This window comes from Leopardus geoffroyi, chromosome C1 (genome assembly GCF_018350155.1).
Source record: "Leopardus geoffroyi isolate Oge1 chromosome C1, O.geoffroyi_Oge1_pat1.0, whole genome shotgun sequence".
In the NCBI taxonomy this organism is placed as follows: Eukaryota; Metazoa; Chordata; class Mammalia; order Carnivora; family Felidae; genus Leopardus; species Leopardus geoffroyi.
This window is the reverse complement of record NC_059328.1, coordinates 24,846,889-24,866,669: the sequence shown is the minus strand read 5'-3', so window position 1 is coordinate 24,866,669 and position 19,781 is coordinate 24,846,889. Positions and strand designations below refer to the sequence as shown.

General features: G+C 42.8%; 2 protein-coding genes across 13 annotated transcripts in view; one reads left to right on the top strand and one right to left on the bottom strand.

Moving 5' to 3' along the window:
* The window catches only part of LOC123597549 (S100P binding protein), a 47,873-nt gene extending 30,747 nt beyond the window's left edge, over window positions 1-17,126 (bottom strand). For 5 of the 11 annotated variants that reach the window (XM_045476548.1, XM_045476554.1, XM_045476555.1 and 2 more), the window contains exon 1: window positions 6,719-6,882. The gene's annotated coding sequence lies outside the window, so the exon portion shown is untranslated. Of the gene's footprint in view, window positions 1-6,562; window positions 6,674-6,694; window positions 6,883-7,330; window positions 7,400-17,025 lie in introns of those variants that run through there. The other 6 variants (XM_045476549.1, XM_045476552.1, XM_045476553.1 and 3 more) reach the window with 5 other exon arrangements.
* Window positions 6,997-19,781, top strand: part of YARS1 (tyrosyl-tRNA synthetase 1) — a 28,632-nt gene continuing 15,847 nt past the window's right edge. Inside the window, exons 1-5 of one of the 2 annotated variants that reach the window (XM_045476545.1) lie at window positions 6,997-7,222; window positions 10,522-10,668; window positions 10,808-10,983; window positions 15,558-15,687; window positions 18,013-18,093. In XM_045476545.1, the coding sequence (XP_045332501.1) occupies window positions 7,058-7,222; window positions 10,522-10,668; window positions 10,808-10,983; window positions 15,558-15,687; window positions 18,013-18,093 (699 nt within the window). In that variant the 5' untranslated portion in view covers window positions 6,997-7,057. Of the gene's footprint in view, window positions 7,223-10,461; window positions 10,669-10,807; window positions 10,984-15,557; window positions 15,688-18,012; window positions 18,094-19,781 lie in introns of both variants that reach the window. The other variant, XM_045476546.1, reaches the window with a different exon arrangement.

Genomic DNA, 19,781 nt, shown 5'->3' with positions numbered 1-19,781 from the left:
CTTCTCATCACTTTCAACTCTGCTAATTACAAAGTCAACTGTATTATGCTTTAAGGTGCTCCACCTATTAATTTTGATCTTGATTTTTTTTAAATACCAGAAAGTTGGATTTTGAGTCAAGAACATCAAAGAAAAATCTTTAGAGGGAAAATTATGCAACTAAGGAACTAGTTTTGTTCCTCCCAACAATTTGTTCTTTCTTGAGAATTATCATTTGCTCCCGTAAGATGAATACTGGCTTGGGAGTCTTGAGACCTTGCTTATAGTCCTGGTTCTGTCACTAACCAGCTGTAATAATTTGGGCAAGTCACTAAATCCCTGGATTTGTCTCATTTATAAAATGGGAAAGGGGTGGGAAGGCAGACTAGGCAATGTCTAAGATTCCACCAAGATCTAGAAGTTCATCATGATCACACATACCAACGTCTCATTTGCAGTTTATATATAAATGCAAAGAACAGATCCAGAAAAATATAAAACTGATGACTGTTATAACCCATGATGGGACCAAGAGATCTCAAAGGAAGACTTCAGTGTCATTCTGAATAAAGTCAACTATTCTACTTGAATATTTGTATATTACTTATGTAATCAAAACCTAGCTTTTACACAGTGATGGACCTAATCGAAATTATTTTCTAGATGGTAAAGGTCATAAAAGCTTGTATTTCACACATCACGTCAACATCTGAGAAGCTATTAAGAAATGCTTATACGCTAAACTCAAATAATTTCGAAAACTCCCTGTTAGCCTTTTAACTGTGATTTTCCCCCACCCCACTTTTCCTTCACACTCTGAATTTTAGCTTTAGTTCATGCACTCTTTCAGAAAACATTTTCTGAGCTACTATCATCACACAATACTTAGCAAGACATGTTTCTATATGACTTCTTAAAAACAAAGATACAGTTTCCTACCTTGGTAGGAAGACAACATTGAAAGTTATGCACTAATATTAGAAAATATAAAATGGTATGAATAATAAAGTACTAGAGAATGAGAAGAAAAAGAGAGGTATTACAGAACACTAGCATTAGAAAGGATTTACATAATGTATAACATATTGACTATAGTTAACCATACTGTATTTTTATATTTGAAAGTTGCTTGAGACAGTAGATCTTAAAAGTTCTCATCACAAGGAAAAATTTATAACTATGTGAGTTGGTATGTGTTAACTACTCTTACTGTGGTAATCATTTAGTATTATGTACATACACCATTATGTTGTATGCCTTAAACTAATACAGTGCTATATGTCAATTGTATCTCAACAAAACTAGGGGTAAAATAAATTTAAAAAAATTTAAAGAAGGAACTTAAACTTACCCATCTTATAAATGAGACGGGACAAAAAGAAATATTAAGTACCTATTATAAACCAGTCACTACGAGACACATTTTACAACTTCTAATTTAACTCAACATAACTCTGCAATATTAAACTAAGCTTTCTGTTGCATTTAAACTTAGGGCTGCTGAGACTTTTTATCTTATTTTACCAATATTCCAGCATTGTTGTGAGAGAGTTCCAGGCACTGCAGGCACTGAAACAGGTGCCTCTATGAAGAAAAAGTAATTTCTCTGCACAGTGACTGGGTTATTTTATATTATTTCTTTAGGCAGCAGTAAGAAAAAGTTTATATGTAAAGTTTGTAGGTGTAAAGCACAAGTATCATAGGCACCGGGTTAAGCAGCTTTATTTCTGAGAAGCCCTTTCTAAGCCACTATCTCCATTCTCATTCAAACTTCTTCCAAAAGGTCTAGTTCAAGCAGTTGGCTTGCCCAAATGAAGAGTTCAATAAATGTTCACTCTTAGGAAACTCAGGTTAAGAAGCATTAAGAGGGGTGCCTGGATGGCTTAGTCTGTAAAGCATGTGGCTCCTGATCTCAGGGTCGTGAGTTTGAGCCCTATGCTGGGTGCTGAGATTAAAAAATAAAATCTTAAAGAAAAAAAAAAAAGGCAGGAAGTAACTTAACCAAGCACACAGAGCTAATAATGCTAGAACAAGGATCTAAACCCAGATCTAATTCCAAAGGTAATGCTTTTTCCTGCTACCCTTGTCAGAGATTTGCCCAGGGTCAGTCAGCAAATGGCAGAGCTTTCCAATTTCACACTCTCTAACATACTATGAAAGATTAAGATACTGAAGAGGGCTTTTAATCCCTCAGCAAAAATAACTTAAGCCACTTTATTAAACACAGGCTTCCCCGGACTTCCCAGGTAAAATAGAAGAACATGAGAAATACTCCTGAACGCAGCCAAACCACACTGGAAGAAAATCATGGTTATTGGCAAACTTTACTGTGCACGCATAGGATCAAATCCTTCACAAGAACTGAAAACATCAATCCCTATACTACACGACATCCAGAAGCACAGAGCTGGCTCTTCTGAGTTTCTTTCAGAGAATGTTCCAATAGGTTTGGGAGCAAAATTATGCAAAACAATACAATCTACAGATAATTTTTAACTTGCACAAATCATTCTCTCCACAATTTTATTTCCTCATTAAAAATGCTTTTTATTATACATAACTTAAAACATATACAAAAATCACAACAGTATAACAAACTCTCATAGATCCACCACTCAGCTCCAACAACTATCAGCCCATAGTAAATCTTGTCCCATCCACTTCCCCCCTTTACTGGATTATTTTGAAGCAAATCCCAGGCATCACATCATTTCATCTGTAAATAACAGGAATTCCTTATCATAAAATACATGGTTCAGGTTTCCAATTATTTTACAAATGTCTTATTTTTTAAGATTGAAAAAAATCGGTTTCCATATAAGTCCACACACTGCAATTGGCTGACATGTTTTATATTTTAATCTATAGGTTCCCCATCTTTTTTTTCCTTGCAATTTGTTAAAGAAACAATACCAGGGGCGCCTGGGTGGCGCAGTCGGTTAAGCGTCCGACTTCAGCCAGGTCACGATCTCGCGGTCCGTGAGTTCGAGCCCCGCGTCAGGCTCTGGGCTGATGGCTCAGAGCCTGGAGCCTGTTTCTGATTCTGTGTCTCCCTCTCTCTCTGCCCTTCCCCCATTCATGCTCTGTCTCTCTCTGTCCCAAAAATAAATAAACATTGAAGAAACAATACCAGATAGTGTATGGATACATACATATATCATTAAATTATAAAAATATGCATGGGACTAGGAAGCACAAAATTCAGGATAGTGGTTACTTCTGGTGGTAGAGAGGGAAGAGGAAGGTCAAGGGGGCATGAGTATCTGTAATGTTTTACTTCTTAAAAAATAAATAGATAAATAAATAAATAAATAAATAAATAAATAAATAACAAAAAGACCTCCAAGAAATATGGCGGAGAGTGCCTGGCTGGCTCAGTCAGTAGACCTTGAGACTCTTGATCTTTGGGTCATGAATTCGAGCCCCATGTTGGGTGTGTAGAAACTACTTAAAAAAAAATATGGCAACATAATGAAAGTAAAATAAAGGAAGCTATGTTCCCATTCCAAGGGGGAGGCAAAAAAGTTAATCATTCCTCTAAGTTCCATCCTAGGCCCTGAAACACCTGATAACATCTAAGACAACTGGATCCCAAACATGTTCCAGGACATTAGCTCCAAACCTTGGCCAACACTGGCATCAATACCCCCTCCCTTTGGTAATTTATGGAATAACACCTATTGTTCTCCTGACACTCACTTTTGATCAGAGGCTATGTTGGGTTCTTGAAAGAACATGCACCCTGGACCCCCTTCCAATATAAATTCATAACCCCAAGTGACAGAGAGACTCACTTTTCCTTTTCCAAGTCTCCCAGACACTCCATCTGCTATACTCTCTCACTTACACTATTCAATGAACTCTGTTCTTACTTCCTCCTGGCTCACATTTGATTTCTATCCTGAACTAAGCCAAGGACTCTCTTGAGCCTCAGACCCCTCTGAGTCCTCAGATTCAGCTTGCCTACATCAATAAGAAAGATAAAGCTGGGGCGCCTGGGTGGCTCAGTCGGTTAAGCGGCCGACTTCAGCTCAGGTCATGATCTCGCAGTCCATGAGTTCAAGCCCCGCATCGGGCACTGTGCTGACAGCTCAGAGCCTGGAGCCTGTTTCAGATTCTGTGTCTCCCTCTCTCTGACCCTCCCCCGTTCATGCTCTGTCTCTCTCTGTCTCAAAAATAAATAAACATTAAAAAAAAAAAAAAAAGAAAAGAAAAAAAAAAGAAAGATAAAGCTGAATGGTGTGCATAATGGTATTATTTTGTTACTTCCTACAAATTTCATATGCTTAAAATATTGAATAAAAATATTTCTAAATTAAGAAGCCAGTGGAGAAAGACAATGATTACATTCTGAAGTTTCAAATGTCCTCTTCTGTACAATAGAGACCATCACAGTAGCTACCTCATAGTGTTGTTGCCAGAATTAAATGAGACCGTGAACATAGAGCACTTAGCACAATAGAAGCACAATGGAAAAGCTAAATAAGTAGTGGCTATAGTTTCTATTTCATCCCACATCATCACCTCCCTGACCCCTAGAGAATCTTAAGGAAGCATAGAAATGGTAGGAAAGAGTGCTAATCTAATAGAGAACTCCCCTAGGTCCTTGCTTGTTAAGAAATTATCCAGTTTACTCTAATCTCTTCTAGTTTAACCCAGCATTCAACCATATTGCCACTGAATTAATTAAAGACCAGGCTGTGTGCACATCTGAAATATCAGGCAAATCCTGCAAATTAATGGTTACTGAAGTGTCTTGTATAGAGGAACTGCACTAAAATTCAGAGACCTCCGCAAGTCACTGAAAGTCTCTGAACCTCAATACAGATGAGAACACTCATCTGAAAAATAGGGGATAATTATACACTGTTAACTTCAAACACCGATTATGAAGATCAAATGAGGGGATGTTTATGAAAGCACTCTAAACCTAAAAACCCTATACTAATGAAAGTTGGTATTTAATGAATTTGCAAGAGGTGGGGGAAAAAAAAAAAAACTCAGATAAAATTAAGTTCTAAAATGAAGTTCCACAAGACGGCCTTAGTACTTCTCTGTCTGCCATTCTACCATTACCTGACTTTCTTGGCACTTGCTTTGTAACTGCCACCTAAAATGAGATCTCTTTATTTTTAAGGGAAGAGTATTTTTCCCATCTCCAAGTCTGTCTCTTATTCCTCTGCTCCCCATCCCTTCTGTGACCCTATTCTGTCCTTCCATGTCTCTCTCACCTGTCCACCCCCTTCTTCACACTTCAGTTTACCACCCCCACGCTCTGTTCTCTAACCACCTAGCTGCAACCTCAGAAACTGGTTCCCTTTCTATTTTTATCGTACCTAAGAAAACCTATTGCCTTAAAGCACAGAGCCTTATTTTATTCAGACCACTAAAACTACAACACCAGACACAACCCCATATCCCTCTTTCAAGGTTCTAAAACCAAGACCATTACCAAGCTATGGCCAAGAGCAAAGAATATTTCCAAGGGACAGGCCTTTGATTTCCAACCTTTCCCATATCCAATACATGTGAGGCACGCGGCACAAAAGACACTCACTAGGCTTTATCTCTCTATAAAATGGGCATAACATTTAAACAAAATCAAAGTGAACTGAAATTATCTGTAAGAATTCTGCAACTTCCTTTGAAGTAACTGGAAACACCGTAGGACAGAAAAACAACCTAGGGCTGGAAATCTCTGCTTTAGGTTAACATTTCACTAGATATGGATTCCAGGACTCTCATCCCACAGGGGCATAAAAACTAAATATTAAAAAAATGCAGCAACAGGTTTCTTCTTTAGAAGAAAATGTTTTTAAACTAATTTAGGCAGGATTGCCAAAGATCGCAGCATCTAACAAATCCAGAAGAAACTGGAGATCAGGGTGGGGCAGCAGGTGAGCAATTCAATCACTTCTTTCCCTTCTCCGGGGCCCCCGCTGCGGTGCCAACTGCCCTCCCTCCGCCCAAGAAAGAACTGGTAGCACCACCAGTCCCGAGAACCCCTCCGGGCCCAAGTCCACCCTTCGTAGGACACTACTTGGTCTCCCCCTGCTCTTCCTTACAAATGCAACGGCCCCAGCACAGCATCGCCCTTGGGGCTGGGCCTTCCCTCTTCCCTTCTTCCCTCCCCCGAAAACACCAAGAAACTCCCGCCTCCCGGTGGAAGGCGGGAGAAGCGCGGGCTTGCTCCGCGCCCCTCCCCCCGGAGGGGCCAAACCGACCTCCTCCGCAGGCCTCGGTGGTGCACCCCTCACCCTGATAGTGACCACCCACACTTCCGCGGGACCCACGCCCCGCCAGCCCTAGGGGTGGGTCATCCTCTCCTCCGCCCTTAAGGGGCTGCTGTAAGACCACGATCTTCTCCCTAGCAACAGCCCCCCAAGTGGGGCATGGAGCAGCAGCACCCCCAACCCACCTAACACACCCATCCTCCCACCCCCACTGGGCAGGGAGACGGACGGCGCTCTCCGTCTCGCAGGTGACCCAACAGCCTCCCTCTTCCTCAGCAGGGTGAGGGGCATCTGTAGCCAGCCGACGTGGAGGTGGGGCGCAGGGACACTCCCCCTCCCGCCGCCATCACCTCAGGAACGACAAGAGCCCTTTCCCAGCAGGGCGAAGGCCTCCCAACCCTTCAACAGGGTGGACAGACATGTACGGCCCCCTGGAGAAGCAACAGGCGCCCCCATCCCCCCTCCCAGCCGGGAACGCTGACCCCTTCATCCCTCCTGCTCTTCACCTCCGGAAGCGGGGCCGAAGCCTGTGCGAACGACTGCGCCTCACTCCGCCCCCTGCGCCATTTTATCGCCCCCTCCCCGACCTCCCCCACCCCTAGCCAACCGGGCCAGCGCAAGGGGGAGGGCAAACAGGCAGTGATTGGCAGGAAGCCGCCCCGCCCCTCAGGGGGTTGTGCCCCGCGCAGGCGCGGCGACCCCGCCCCCGTACCGCCTATCCTGCCTACTGGCTCCTCCCCTTCTCGTCTCATCGACCCGCTCGACTCTCAGCTGCTCCTGGCTCTTCCCTGGCCGCTCTCAGGCGAAGGGTCCAGGCCGAGCAAGCCGAGCGACGAGCTCAGCTGATGCAACCTAACTGGGCCCGCGTGCCACTTCCCGGCACGCGGCGGCGGCGGCGACCGAGGAAGCGGCGCGGTGCCGGCCTGAGCGCGGGAAGCAGGGGCGACGGTGCCATGGGGGACGCTCCGAGCCCTGAAGAGAAGCTGCACCTTATCACCCGGAACCTGCAGGTAGGGCCTCGGGGTTGGAAATGCGCTGTCAAGGACTGGGGGCTCGAGGTCCAGTGACCCTGAGTGCCACTACAGGGTCCTAACTGTGTGGGGTCGGGGGTTCCGCACCGAGGCAATTCAGAGAGACTGCTGGTTGGTCGGTCAGTCGTTCAGTCAAGCAGCAGTCATCTGGGTCCCACAGAAATGACAGTGGGCTCACCTGTGTGCAGTCACCTTGTATTGAGCCAAGCTTTGAATCTAGGACTGCCACCCCACCCACCCTATTATGTGCCAGGCGATACGTCAGGGCCCTGCCCTCCCAGGGCTTGTCTGGAGGGAATCAGACGTTAAGAATAACCCATAATTCAGGCACTTAGTTACAGTTGAAACAAGGACTGTCAAGTACTATCCCTGGAGCTTTGGGAGGAATTTAGGGGAGAGGGCTGGGGCAGTGTCAGGGAAGGCTGAGGAAGTGATCTCTGAACTGCGCCTTGGCGATACAAATCACTTCACTCCACATCTGTTCCTGCTGTTTCCAGGAACTGCGGGAGTAGAAGTTAACCAGAAGAAGAATGGGTCGGGGTAGGGGGGGCGGGGAGCATTTTAGGTAGGAACCCAGGTCAAGACCCAGAGGGGAGAAAGAACACTGGTTCAGAGAGAAGGCTAAATCCGCAGGAGTAGGATAAGCAAAGTGCAGATCAAACCCTTAATAAATATTTATATTGCTGATTTCTTTACCTCCTTCAGGCCTCTGACTATTGTCACATTATCAGGAAGGCCTCTCCTGACCACTTCATTTAAATAACAAACCCCCTGCCACCAGAACTGTCTCATCCCTTGTTCTAGCTTTTTTCTTTGTTGTTTCTCCATATAACTTATCACCATCTGACATACTATATATTTTACTTGTTTGTTGAGAAGGGGTAAGGAGGAACCAGGTTATGAAGGCCTTGCAAGTTATGCTTAAAATTGGAGTTTATTCTAAGAGCAGTAATACATTGGTTCAGCCACAGTTTGGGTTTTTTTTTTTTTTTTTTTTACCTTTTTTGAGATACAATTCACAGACCATAAAATTCATTCTTTTAAAGTATACTATTCAGGGGCGCCTGGGTGGCGCAGTCGGTTAAGCGTCTGACTTCAGCCAGGTCACGATCTCACGGTCCGTGAGTTCGAGCCCCGCATCAGGCTCTGGGCTGATGGCTCAGAGCCTGGAGCCTGTTTCCGATTCTGTGTCTCCCTCTCTCTCTGCCCCTCCCCCGTTCATGCTCTGTCTCTCTCTGTCCCAAAAATAAATAAACGTTGAAAAAAAAAATTTTTTTTAAAGTATACTATTCAGTGGGTTTTAGTATAGTCACAAGGTTGTACAATTATCACCACTATCTGATTCCAGAACTTTTTCATCACCGAAATAAAACCTGTACCCACTGGCAATCACTGCCCATTTCCCACTCCCCACAGCCATAGGGAAACACTAATCTACTTTACGTCTCTAATTTGCCTATTCTGGACATTCCATATGAATGGGATCATGTAATATGTGGCTTTTTATGTCTCATTTCTTTCACTTAGCATGTTTTCACAGTTCATCCATGTTGTCACACCTATCAGAATTTTCTTATTACGGCTGAGAAATATTTCGTTATGTGGATATATCACATTTTGTTTTTCCATTCGTCAGTTGGTGGACATTTGGGTTCTTTCTACTCGTAACTTGATCTTAATCGGTAATTTTTGCATGCTTCCTCTTAGCCAGATCCTTTGTCCTAGTCTCTTTCCACAAAATAATACTGGTTGGGGACAAAGCATAAATAGAGCTAATGGCAATGACTCACTCAGGTTTTCAAGAGTAAGTAATATGACCTTGTGGCAAGAACTCTCCAAGTGTCCAAATAGTCAGGGGCTTGGAGAATGCAGGATCCACCATCCAGCCACCTTGAAACAGGATTTTGATAAGTCCTGCTAACAGGTGATTCAAACCAGCGAAACAGTTTTTGTCTTTCATGGCTTCCAACAGCCTCCCCAAACCATCCCTTGAAGAGACACTAAGATCTCTTTTATTAGCAGCATATTGACCTATAAGAATTTTTCCAATACTGTCTTAGGGCAAAAGGAAATCGTTACAGTATCTAAATAGGTGAACAAGTTAATCAAGTTTTGAGTTTTAAAGATCTCTCTGGCTGCTTTCTGAAACATGGGCTGGAGAGAGCAAGCTGTTACAAAGCTGTTTACAGTAGTCCTGGTGTGAGCTGATGGCCTAGACCAGGGAAGTGCGATGGAGGCAGAGAGGAGGAGGATTTAGGAGCTTTGGGGTAACTTAGGCAACTTGGTGAATGATAGTTACCATTTACTGCGCTGGGGTGAAACTATAAATGAAAAAGATGGGTGGGGAGTGAGGTGGGAAGGTGAGAGCATGAGGTTAATTTTGAACATGCTGAGTTTGAATTAACTGGGTTGATAACAAGTACACTGTTCTATATATGGGTATGAGCAGGAAATTTGGTCGTTACTAGCTCATGAGTAGTAACTGAAGCAACTCGAAAGGGATCAGTTAGGGAAAATGTAGAGTAAGAAGAGAAGAGATAGGGCTGCAAGGATTGCTAATTTTTTTAAAAATTTTTTCCAATGTTTATTTTTGAGAGAGAGAGAGAGAGCGCGAGCGCGCGCGCACACACACTCACGTGAGCGGGGGAGGGGCAGAAAGCGAGGGAGACACAGAATCCCAAGTAGGTTCCAGGCTCAAAGCTATCAGCACAGAGCCCAAAGCGGAGCTCGAACTCATGAACCATGAGAACCTGAGCCGAAATGAGACACTTAACTGACTGAGCCACCCAGGTGCCCCAGGATTGCTAATATTTAATGATTAGGAAGAAGAACCGCTGCCAAGAAATCTGAGCCATCAGCCAAAGAAGTAGGAGGACAACTAAGAGAATAAAATAGGGGAGGACCAAAAGAGGAGAGTGTTCCGGGAGGGAGTGAGGACTAAAAAGTTTTCATTGAATTTAGCAACATGGGAGAAAGACCAGAAGAAGAGACAGCTATTTCAAGAAGTTGACGATGAAAGGAAGGAACATGAGTTAGAGTAGATGGAAAGGATCATGCAGGTAGGGACGTGTCCAGTTTTCTAACATGGTGGCATTTCACTGGCAACAGCACCAACTTAGGTTGACTGTCACTTGACACTGAGAGCATGGCTGGACCTCCCTGCTGGCTCTGAGCTTAGACCCCCCCAATGACACATGCTTCTGTTTTCCTTGCCACAGGGTAAAGGATGAGCAAGGTGGGGCACCAGCATTAAACCAGCTCTTCTGCTTCCACAACAGGAGGTTCTGGGGGAAGACAAGCTGAAGGAGATACTCAAGGAGCGGGAGCTTAAAGTTTATTGGGGAACAGCAACCACAGGCAAGCCACATGTGGCTTACTTCGTGCCTATGTCTAAGATTGCAGACTTCCTGAAAGCAGGATGTGAGGTAAGAAGTAAGGTTATAAATCAAGGAGTTCCCTGGGGAATGGCCAAGAAAGAGATTTAACAAGGGCAGGGGAAAGAGGGGTGTTTGGAGGGACTTGGACAGAATCACATTTTGGTGGTCCCTCATCTGTTATGTCCAGGTAACGATTCTGTTTGCGGACCTTCACGCTTACCTGGATAACATGAAAGCCCCATGGGAACTTCTAGAACTCCGAACCAGCTACTATGAGAATGTGATCAAGGCAATGCTGGAGAGCATTGGTGTGCCCTTGGAGAAGCTCAGGTTCGTCAAAGGCACTGATTACCAGCTCAGCAAGTAAGTTCTGGATCATCCACCCTCCTTGTGGCTCTCATGCTTCTAGCTAATTACAGGTCCTGTGGAGTCCAGGCACTCTATAAATTTGTATTAGCAGTGCTTTGGCCCTACCAATTAAAAGCCATTAAAAAATTTATACTCTTTGTCCTCTTAACTCATCCATCAAAAATGTACTGACTTGTGAAGGCCTGTGTACTATCCATTTTGCTGGAGATACAAATGTAACCAAAGCAAAGTCCTTGGCCTTGCTGGGCTCCCAGCATATGGAGGAGTGATGAATTGATAAACAATTCAGCCTCCCTTTTTCTTTCCAGCCTCCACCTCAGCAAATAATGATAAAATAAATGTGAAAGAAAAATATATCACTTGTTTCTGACCTCCCCAACAATTTTTACTGCTTCATACTTTTATCAATTTTATTCATACTTGTAATATTAGCAAAGATACAATTTTTCTGTCCTACTATTTTTAACTTAAGTAATTTCCTAAGTCATTTCTCCCTGCCGCCTCATAATCTCCATATTTTTTTTTAATTTTTAAAACCTCAATTAAACTATGTATCACTCTACTGGTCACTTTTGCATGTGAACCCTTAGAACAACTTTTTTTTTTTTTTTTTTTTTTTTTTTTTTTTATTTTATTTTTTTAATGTTTATTTTTGAGAGAGAGACACAGAGTGTGAGCAGGGGAGGGGCAGAGAGAGAGGGAGACATAGAATCCAAAGCAGGCTCCAGGCTTGAAGCTGTCAGCACAGAGCCTGACGTGGGGCTCGAATTCATGAACCGTGAGATCATGACCTGAGCCGAAGTCAGGCACTTAACCAACTGAGCCACCCAGGCATCCCAGAACAACTTTTTAAGGTAAGCATTGGTATGTCCTATTTCACAGATAAGGAAACACATGCAGATTTAACTTTCTCAAGTTTATACTTTCAGTTAGTAGAAGAGCCAGGATGTGAGCGCAGATCTCTTGCTTACAAGTTCATTTCTCTTTTTACTTCATTGATCATAATTTTCTTTATCCTTCCTCACTTTGAACATTTAAAGTTTCAAATAAGGCACATAACACTCTAACGTACACAGATGTTTGAATCCACAGTTTCAGTAGAGTGCCTGAGATTCCATTTATATTTACATTTATTCTACAGATATTTATGAAGCACTTATTAGATGGGAAGCCCTGTTCTGGGTCCTGGGTGTACAGAAGTAAACTAAAACAAAAACCCCTATCTTAACGGGCCTTACGTTTAAGCAAGGGGATACAGCCAGAGACAACACATGAACGAGTAACGTATATATAGTGTGTCAGATGGTGATAGGTGCTGCAAAGCAGGTGAGTGGGGGAGAGAAAGTTCTTGGGGAGTGGGGGGTTTCTGTTTGAATACGGTGGTTAGAGAAGACTTCTATGATAAGAAGATATTAGACCAAGACCTGAAGAAGGTGAGGGAAGGAGTCATGCAAACACTTATTGAGTTCTTACTATATGCCAGACTCTGTTCTAGGTACCGGGATCATAACAGTGAAGGATTCAGGCAAGGTTTTTATTCTAGAATTGAACAGAATTTGGGGTAGGAGGAGATGGGATAAATAAATAAAGCTACCTTGCTTCAAAGTCACTAGATCTTTTTGTATATACAAAAGTGACTTCAAAGAAAGATGGCTTTGTAAGTGTGCACTTTGATGCACTCCCTCTGTTCCAGACAACAGCAATGATAAAAACATTAAAAAAAAAAAACAAAAACAACAAAGGACATAGGTTCTTTGTTCAAAAGAACAAGCCAAACATCTCTGTGGTAAGAGAAACAGAATTGAAATGCAAATTGGTGAGTTGGGCTGAAGTTACAGGTTTGCTGGGCTCCAGGCAGGAAGCTGGCAGTGGGGACAAACCAGGCTTACTGCTTAAAGCCAAAGCATAAAGTAATGCTTTTCCTCTTTTCCTATTCCCATCCCTACCTATCAAGGAGAGTAGAGTCAGGGAATGGGGGCACTATTAGTCACCTGCCTGGGTCTTTAGGGACTTTTATCAAACTTCAGGCCTATGGAGATTAGAATATAAGCATACCAAGAATTAAACCAAGCTGCCCACCATTTTTGAGTGTTCTATCTGTGATATTAACAAAAAGACATAGATCTAACATGCTAAGGAATTACATCCATTTTTAAAAAGGAAATTATAAAACAGAGGCAGAAATGAAAATGAATGTATAGAAATAAAAAGAATCATTTAGAAATCTTAGAAATGTAAAAATTAGTCATTAATGCCAAACCAAACCAAAAAAAAAACCCCACAGGGGCACCTGACTGGCTCAGGCAGAAGAGCAGGTGACTCTTTATTTTGGGGTCATGAGTTGAAGCCCCATGTTGGATGTTGAGATTGTAAATAAATAAACTTTAAAAAAGCAAAAAAGCCCCACAAACCAGCCTTCAATAGAAGGCATCAACTCTAGACTGAATAAAGTTGAAGAGAAAACTAGAGATCCGCCTAGAATACAGCCTAGAGAGATGGACAGAAAAACTTTAAGAGTGTTTGAGATGCGGATGAGGACTTTTGTTTCCAGCAGTCTGTCACACTAGGTACTCTGACCAGCCTTACTGCTGAAATCAACTAAAAAATGCTGGATAAAATATTTTTTACATTTCCTGAATGCTTCAGATCAGTCGATTGAAAAATTAGTCAAGAATACTCAGTGGCCAGAAACCAAACAAAAGTGGGAATACAAAGATCCTGTATTTCAGGGGTACCTGGCTGGCTCAGCCCATGGAGCATGCAACCCTTGGTCTCAGGGCTGTGAATTCGATCTCCATTTTGGGTGTAGAATTACTTAAAAATAAAATCTTTAAAAAAAAAAAAAAGACACTGTATTTCAATTAATCTAAGATGCCCTTAAAAAACTGCTGGGGCACCTCAGTGGCTCAGTCGGTTAAGCGTCCGACTCTTGGTTTCAGCTTAGGTCATGATCTCACAGTTTGTGAGTTCAAGCCCCACACCTGGCTCCACGAAGGCAGTGCTGAGCCTGCTTGGGATTCTCTCTCTTCTCTGTCTCCACCCTTCCCTGCTTGCTCTGTCTCTCAAAATAAATAAGTAGACTTCAAAAAAAAATTTTTTAGTACTGCTAATTAATCTATATCATGCTAGTGTTTATTTTTATTTATTTATTTTAAGAGAGAGAGAAAGACTGCATGCTCACAGGTAAGTGGGAGAGAGGGACAGAAGGGGAGAGAGAAAGAGAATCCTAAGCAGGCGCCAATGCAGAGCCCGATGTGGGGCTCGATCCCACAACCCTGGGATCATGACCTGAGCCAAACTCAAGGGTCAGATACCAAACCAACTAAGCCACCCAGGTGTCTCTCTAGATGAGTCTTAAAACCTAGCATGTTAGGGGTGCCTGGGTGCCTCAGTTGTTTGAGCATCTGACCCTTGATTTCAGCTCAGGTCAGGATCTCACGGTTTATGAGTTAGAGCCCTGCATTGGGCTCTTTGCTGAAAGTGCAGAGCCTGCTTGGGATTCTGTCTGTCCCTGTCGCTCTGCCCCTCCCCTGCTCACATGCTCTGAATGAATGAATGAATGAATGAATGAGTGAGCGAGTGAGTGAGTGAATGAATGAATGAAAAATAAATAAAATAAGATTCTGAAGGAAACCAATTTACAGCCTAAAAAATCTGTGCCTACCTGAACTACCATTCAAGTGTAGGAGTAAAATACTTGAAAATATTTATCTGAAAAAAGTTATTTTCATGTCTTTTTTGGCCATTTTTGTTTCCTTGTCTGTGAAGTATCTTTGCAAGTAGCCCATCTTCCTTTCTTTTTTTTAGGAGTTCCTTATGAATTCCTGGCAAATCCTTTGCATTCTTAGCAAATCCTTTGTCATTTATATAACATGAGGATAGAGTAATAACCACTGGAACAGAATAGAGAAATCTGAAATAGATCCTCATAAACATGGAAACTTAATTTATGACAGAGCTGGCATTGCAGATCAGCAGAGAAAGAATATACTTTTTAAGAAAAAATGGTGCAAGACAATTAGTTACCCATATGGGGAAAAAATTGATCCCTCCGTTCCAAGAGGATTAGAGATTTAACTGTAAAGACCAAACTATAAAACATAAAAAGACTGTACATATGTAAGACTATCTTATAATCTCAGGGCAAGGAAGATTCAACAAAAACACCAAAAGCACAAATCACAGGAAAAGATAAATGAATTCCAATTAAAATTAAGACCTTCAGGGGCTCCTGGGTGGCTCAGTGGGTTGGGTGTCTGAATCTTGATTTCAGCTCAGGTCATGATCTCACAGTTCATGAGATTGAATCCCACATCGGGCTCTGTGATTACAGTGTGGAGCCTGCTTGGGATTCTCTTCCTCTCTGCCTCTCTCTCTCTCTCTCTCTCAAATAAATAAACTTAAAAAAAAATAGAGTGATATTTTGAATAAGAGGATGGACCACTACATTTTAGGAGCTACCAGGCCGCTATGCTCTCTTGGAATGGGAGAGTGAATTAATGTGCTTTAGGATCATAGTGAGGCCTTGGCCCAGTTTCACAGCTGTCCCCTCTTCCTTTCCTCTTCAGAGAGTACACACTCGATGTGTACAGACTCTCCTCCGTGGTCACACAACATGATGCCAAGAAAGCCGGGGCTGAGGTGGTAAAGCAGGTGGAACACCCTTTGCTGAGTGGCCTGCTGTATCCTGGACTGCAGGTACTCAAGAGGGAGGGAGTCGCCCAGTGACCTTTTCTGCTCTGTTTCCAACTATTGGTCATAAACCTCTCTCTCAGCCTCCGTTAAGTCCATGTACTTGCTGTTCCTTGGCTGTGCTGTGGGCCTTCCTTCCTTTCTCTCTCCCCTCCCCTTTCATGCAAGCCTTTGACTTCTCAGCTGTAGATCCTCCCCATTCAAAACGCTACTTATCTCACACATCTTTTTTTTTTTTTTTTAGTTTACAAATCAGTTTATTTACAGATTTTTTAATTTTCTTTTTCTTCTAAGTAAATGAGTTCTACACGCAATGCGGGGCTTAAACTCACAACCCTGAGATCCAGAGCCACACGCTCCACCAACTGAGCCAGCCAGGTGCCCCCAGATGTTATATTTTCTTAAAGTACATTTCATTCAACAAATCTATTCACACAGGTATCCATGGGAATTCATACCAGTTATTTACAGATCGTACTTACAAACCACACCCTAAGTCTTCTGTACAGAGTTACACTGGATGTGACTATTGACTGAAAATGGCCTGATGACCAGGCTGTTTACACAATGTAGTAAATGGGTTTGTTTTTTCATGTCTGCACAGTACAGGACACACACAGAGACCAGACCTCCCAGAGAACGCTTTGCAATGTCACACATCTTCTCTGCGTTAATCATAATCACTTAAGCGAAAAAAATTTCAGAGTGAGGTGCAAAAATAAATTTCAGGCATGGTCCTATTTTCCGTTAAACAAAGCACATCATATTTCATGTGTGTGTACATTATATTTGTATGAACAAGGAGAAAGATGACAAAATTCAAAAAAAATTTTTTTAAATAATTAAAATTGGGGCACCTGGGCGGCTCAGTCGGTTGAGCGCCTGACTCTTGGTTTCTGCTCAGGTTATGATCCCAGGATTGTGGGATCGAGCCCTGTGTTAGGCTCTTGCGCTGAGCGTGGAGCCGCCTTAAGACACTCTCTGTCTCCCTCTGCCCCTCTCCCCTGCTCATGCGCTCTCTTTCTAAAAAATAAAATAATAATTAAAATTTTTAGGTTTCAGTCACATTGGCTATCTTTCACATATATTTCAGTGCTCACAAGCCACATGTAGCTAGTGGCTAACCTACTGGACAACACAGATAGAGAATATATTCATCATTCCAAAATATTCTACTAGACAGTGCTGTTGTAGATTATTCCTGCTTGCTCACCTTTCTCTTCCTCTCCTTCCTCATCCCTCCATTCAATCAGACATGAAATTTTATCAATTCTGCTTCTTAAAATCTCTTAGGTTTGTTCTTGTTCTATATTCCCACTGACTTGGTTCAGCATTGTTTCTTACCTGGACTCTCATAGCAGCCTTCTAGCTATTTTCTTTGTTCTAATCCAAAGGCCTCCACTCAGTGCTCTGTCTGCCCTCTTACTGGTGGGTCTTTCTACGGTGTGGGCCGGGATGATGCTAGCACCCTAGCATGACATTTAGGGTCCCTACTTCTCTGATGCCATCATTAACCACTTCCTGCATCCGTTGAAGTTTGTGCTTTTGCAGACCGAATCACTCATAATTTCCCTAGACATTTCACACCTCTGTGCCCTCTGACATCTGTTTCCGCTGCATGGTGAAAAACATCTATGTATTCTTCAAAACCAAGCTCAGCCCACAGTCTGATTCCAGGAAGCCTTCACTGCCACCTGTCTGACCAGCAAGAGATCAGCCTTTCTTTCTTTCTTTGTGTTAGCACTGTTCCGTGAATGAACATCCAGGGTAGCCCTTTGCATACTGTACTCAAGTTATCTGTTTAACATGTCTCTCTTTTCAACTGTTTAATTGGCTTATTAAAGGCAGAGTCTGGGTCCGATTCAACTCTGCGTCCACAGGGCTGGTTCTAGGCCTGGCATGTAGTGACAATACCTGTTTGCTTACCAGTTTAATAGTGCCCTTTTCTCCTGAGCTCTCACAGCACTTTATTCTTATGCCATTATCTGACATTTGTCACAGGCTGCCTTGCTCACTGTATCTTTGACACGACCATATTGTGTCTTCTCCTTCTTCCTTCCCTTCCCCACTGGATTGTGAGCTTCTTAAAGGCAGAAGCTCTTCTTTTTTTCCCCCGTGACATCCACATGGAGTACTATTCACCGCAGGCATTCAGCAAACATTTCTCCCGCTCTTGAGGCCAACAGGGAGGCTGGATGCTGCTTATTTGCTTCCTAGCTTTACTTTCTGAAAAAAACCTAATGAATTTCAAGCTTCTGATTTCTCAGATCCATATAGAAGAAATACAGTAGGAGTTTATGCTCATGTGTTTTTTTTTTTTCCCCCCCACAGGCCTTAGATGAAGAGTATTTGAAAGTAGATGCCCAGTTTGGAGGTGTTGATCAGAGAAAGATTTTCACCTTTGCAGAAAAGGTTGGTGTCCTCTTTTCTTTTTTTTCTTTTGTGCCTCAGAGGTGTGCAGTTACAGTTTACTGAATATCCCAGTCCCACCACTCATAACTACAGAGAAAGAACGTTGTCCATTATCACACAGTTAGCGACTGAGCAGAAATTAGCACTCAGACCTGGCTGGCTCAGTAAGTGGAGCATGCGGCTCTTGGTCTTGGGGTTGTGAGTTTGATCCCCACGTTGGATGCAGAGATTACTTAAAAAGAAAAATCTTTTTTTAAAAACAAAAACCTGTGTAGGGGCACCTGGGTGGCTCAGTCAGTTAAGCATCCAGCTTTGGCTCAGGTCATGATCTCACGGTTCATGAGTTCAAGCCCCGCATCAGGGTCTCTGCTAGCAGCACGGAGCCCCCTTCAGGTCCTCTGTCCCTCTCTCTCTTTGCCCCTCCCCCTACTCACACTCGCTCTCTCTCTCAAAAATAAATAATAAAACATTAAAAAAGGGGGGGGAAAAAGCCCATGCTCTGGCTGCCACCAGGAAACTGCCCCCAGACCTGTTGGATTTGCTTCTTCCCTAGTAGCGCAGTTTCTAGGGAAAGATACCACCAGGCAGAACTACTGATCTTTCTCAGAGCATTCAGTCTGTATTGCTGTGAATCTTACATAAACCACTCATCTGAGTTGAGGTTTAGCAGGGTTTAAAGGAAGAAATCAGAGCAAACCCTTTAGTTCTTTTTGGGGAAAGAACGTGAGTAAGTTGAAAAGGACTATTGAGAAATGGTTGGTATTTTTGAAAGCTGCTCAAAACCTCATCTTGGCAAGGGCATGGAGAAAACACTGTTAGTGGAAATGTAAATTCCTGAAGGGTAGTTTGCCCTAATAATTATACAAATTAATGTTAAGGAAATAATTTTATTTTATTTCTTTATTTTTTTAAGTTTATTTATTTTGAGAAAGAGAGAGAGTGTGTGAGCAGGAGAAAGACAGAGAGAGAGGGAGAGAGAGACAATCCCAAGCAGGCTCCACTTGAACTCACGAACCATGAAATCATGACCTGAGCCGAAACCAAGAATTATATGCTTAACCAACTGAGCCACCCAGGCACCCCAAGGAAATAATTTTAAAAAAAAAAATTTTTTTTTAACGTTTTTATTTATTTTTGAGACAGGGAGAGACAGAGCATGAACAGGGGAGGGTCAGAGAGAGGGAGACCCAAGGAAATAATTTTAAAAGTGCAATTTCGGTTATATATTAAAGTACTTATCACATTATCAATTTAAAGGAAAAATCTAGATATAAGAGTGCTTGGCTGGTTCAGTCAGTAGAATGTGCAACTCTTGATCTCAGGGTTGTAAGTTTGAGCCCCATGTTGGGTGTAAAGACTACTTAAAAATAAAATCTGGGGTGCCTAGGTGGCTTAGTCAGTTGAATGCCCAGCTCAGTTTTGGCTCAGGTCATGATCCCAGGGTCATGGGCTTGAGCCCCACGTTGGGCTCCGTACTGAGCGTGGAACCTGCCTAAGATTCTCCCTCTCTTGGCCTCCTGGGTGGCTCATTCAGTTAAGCATCCAACTTGGGCTCAGGTCATGATCTCACAGTTTGTGAGTTTGAGCCCCGCATCAAGCTCTGCACTGACGTTGTGGAACCTGCTTGGGATTCTCTGTCTCCATCTCTCTCTGCCCCTTCCCCACTTGTGTACGCATGCTCTCTGTCT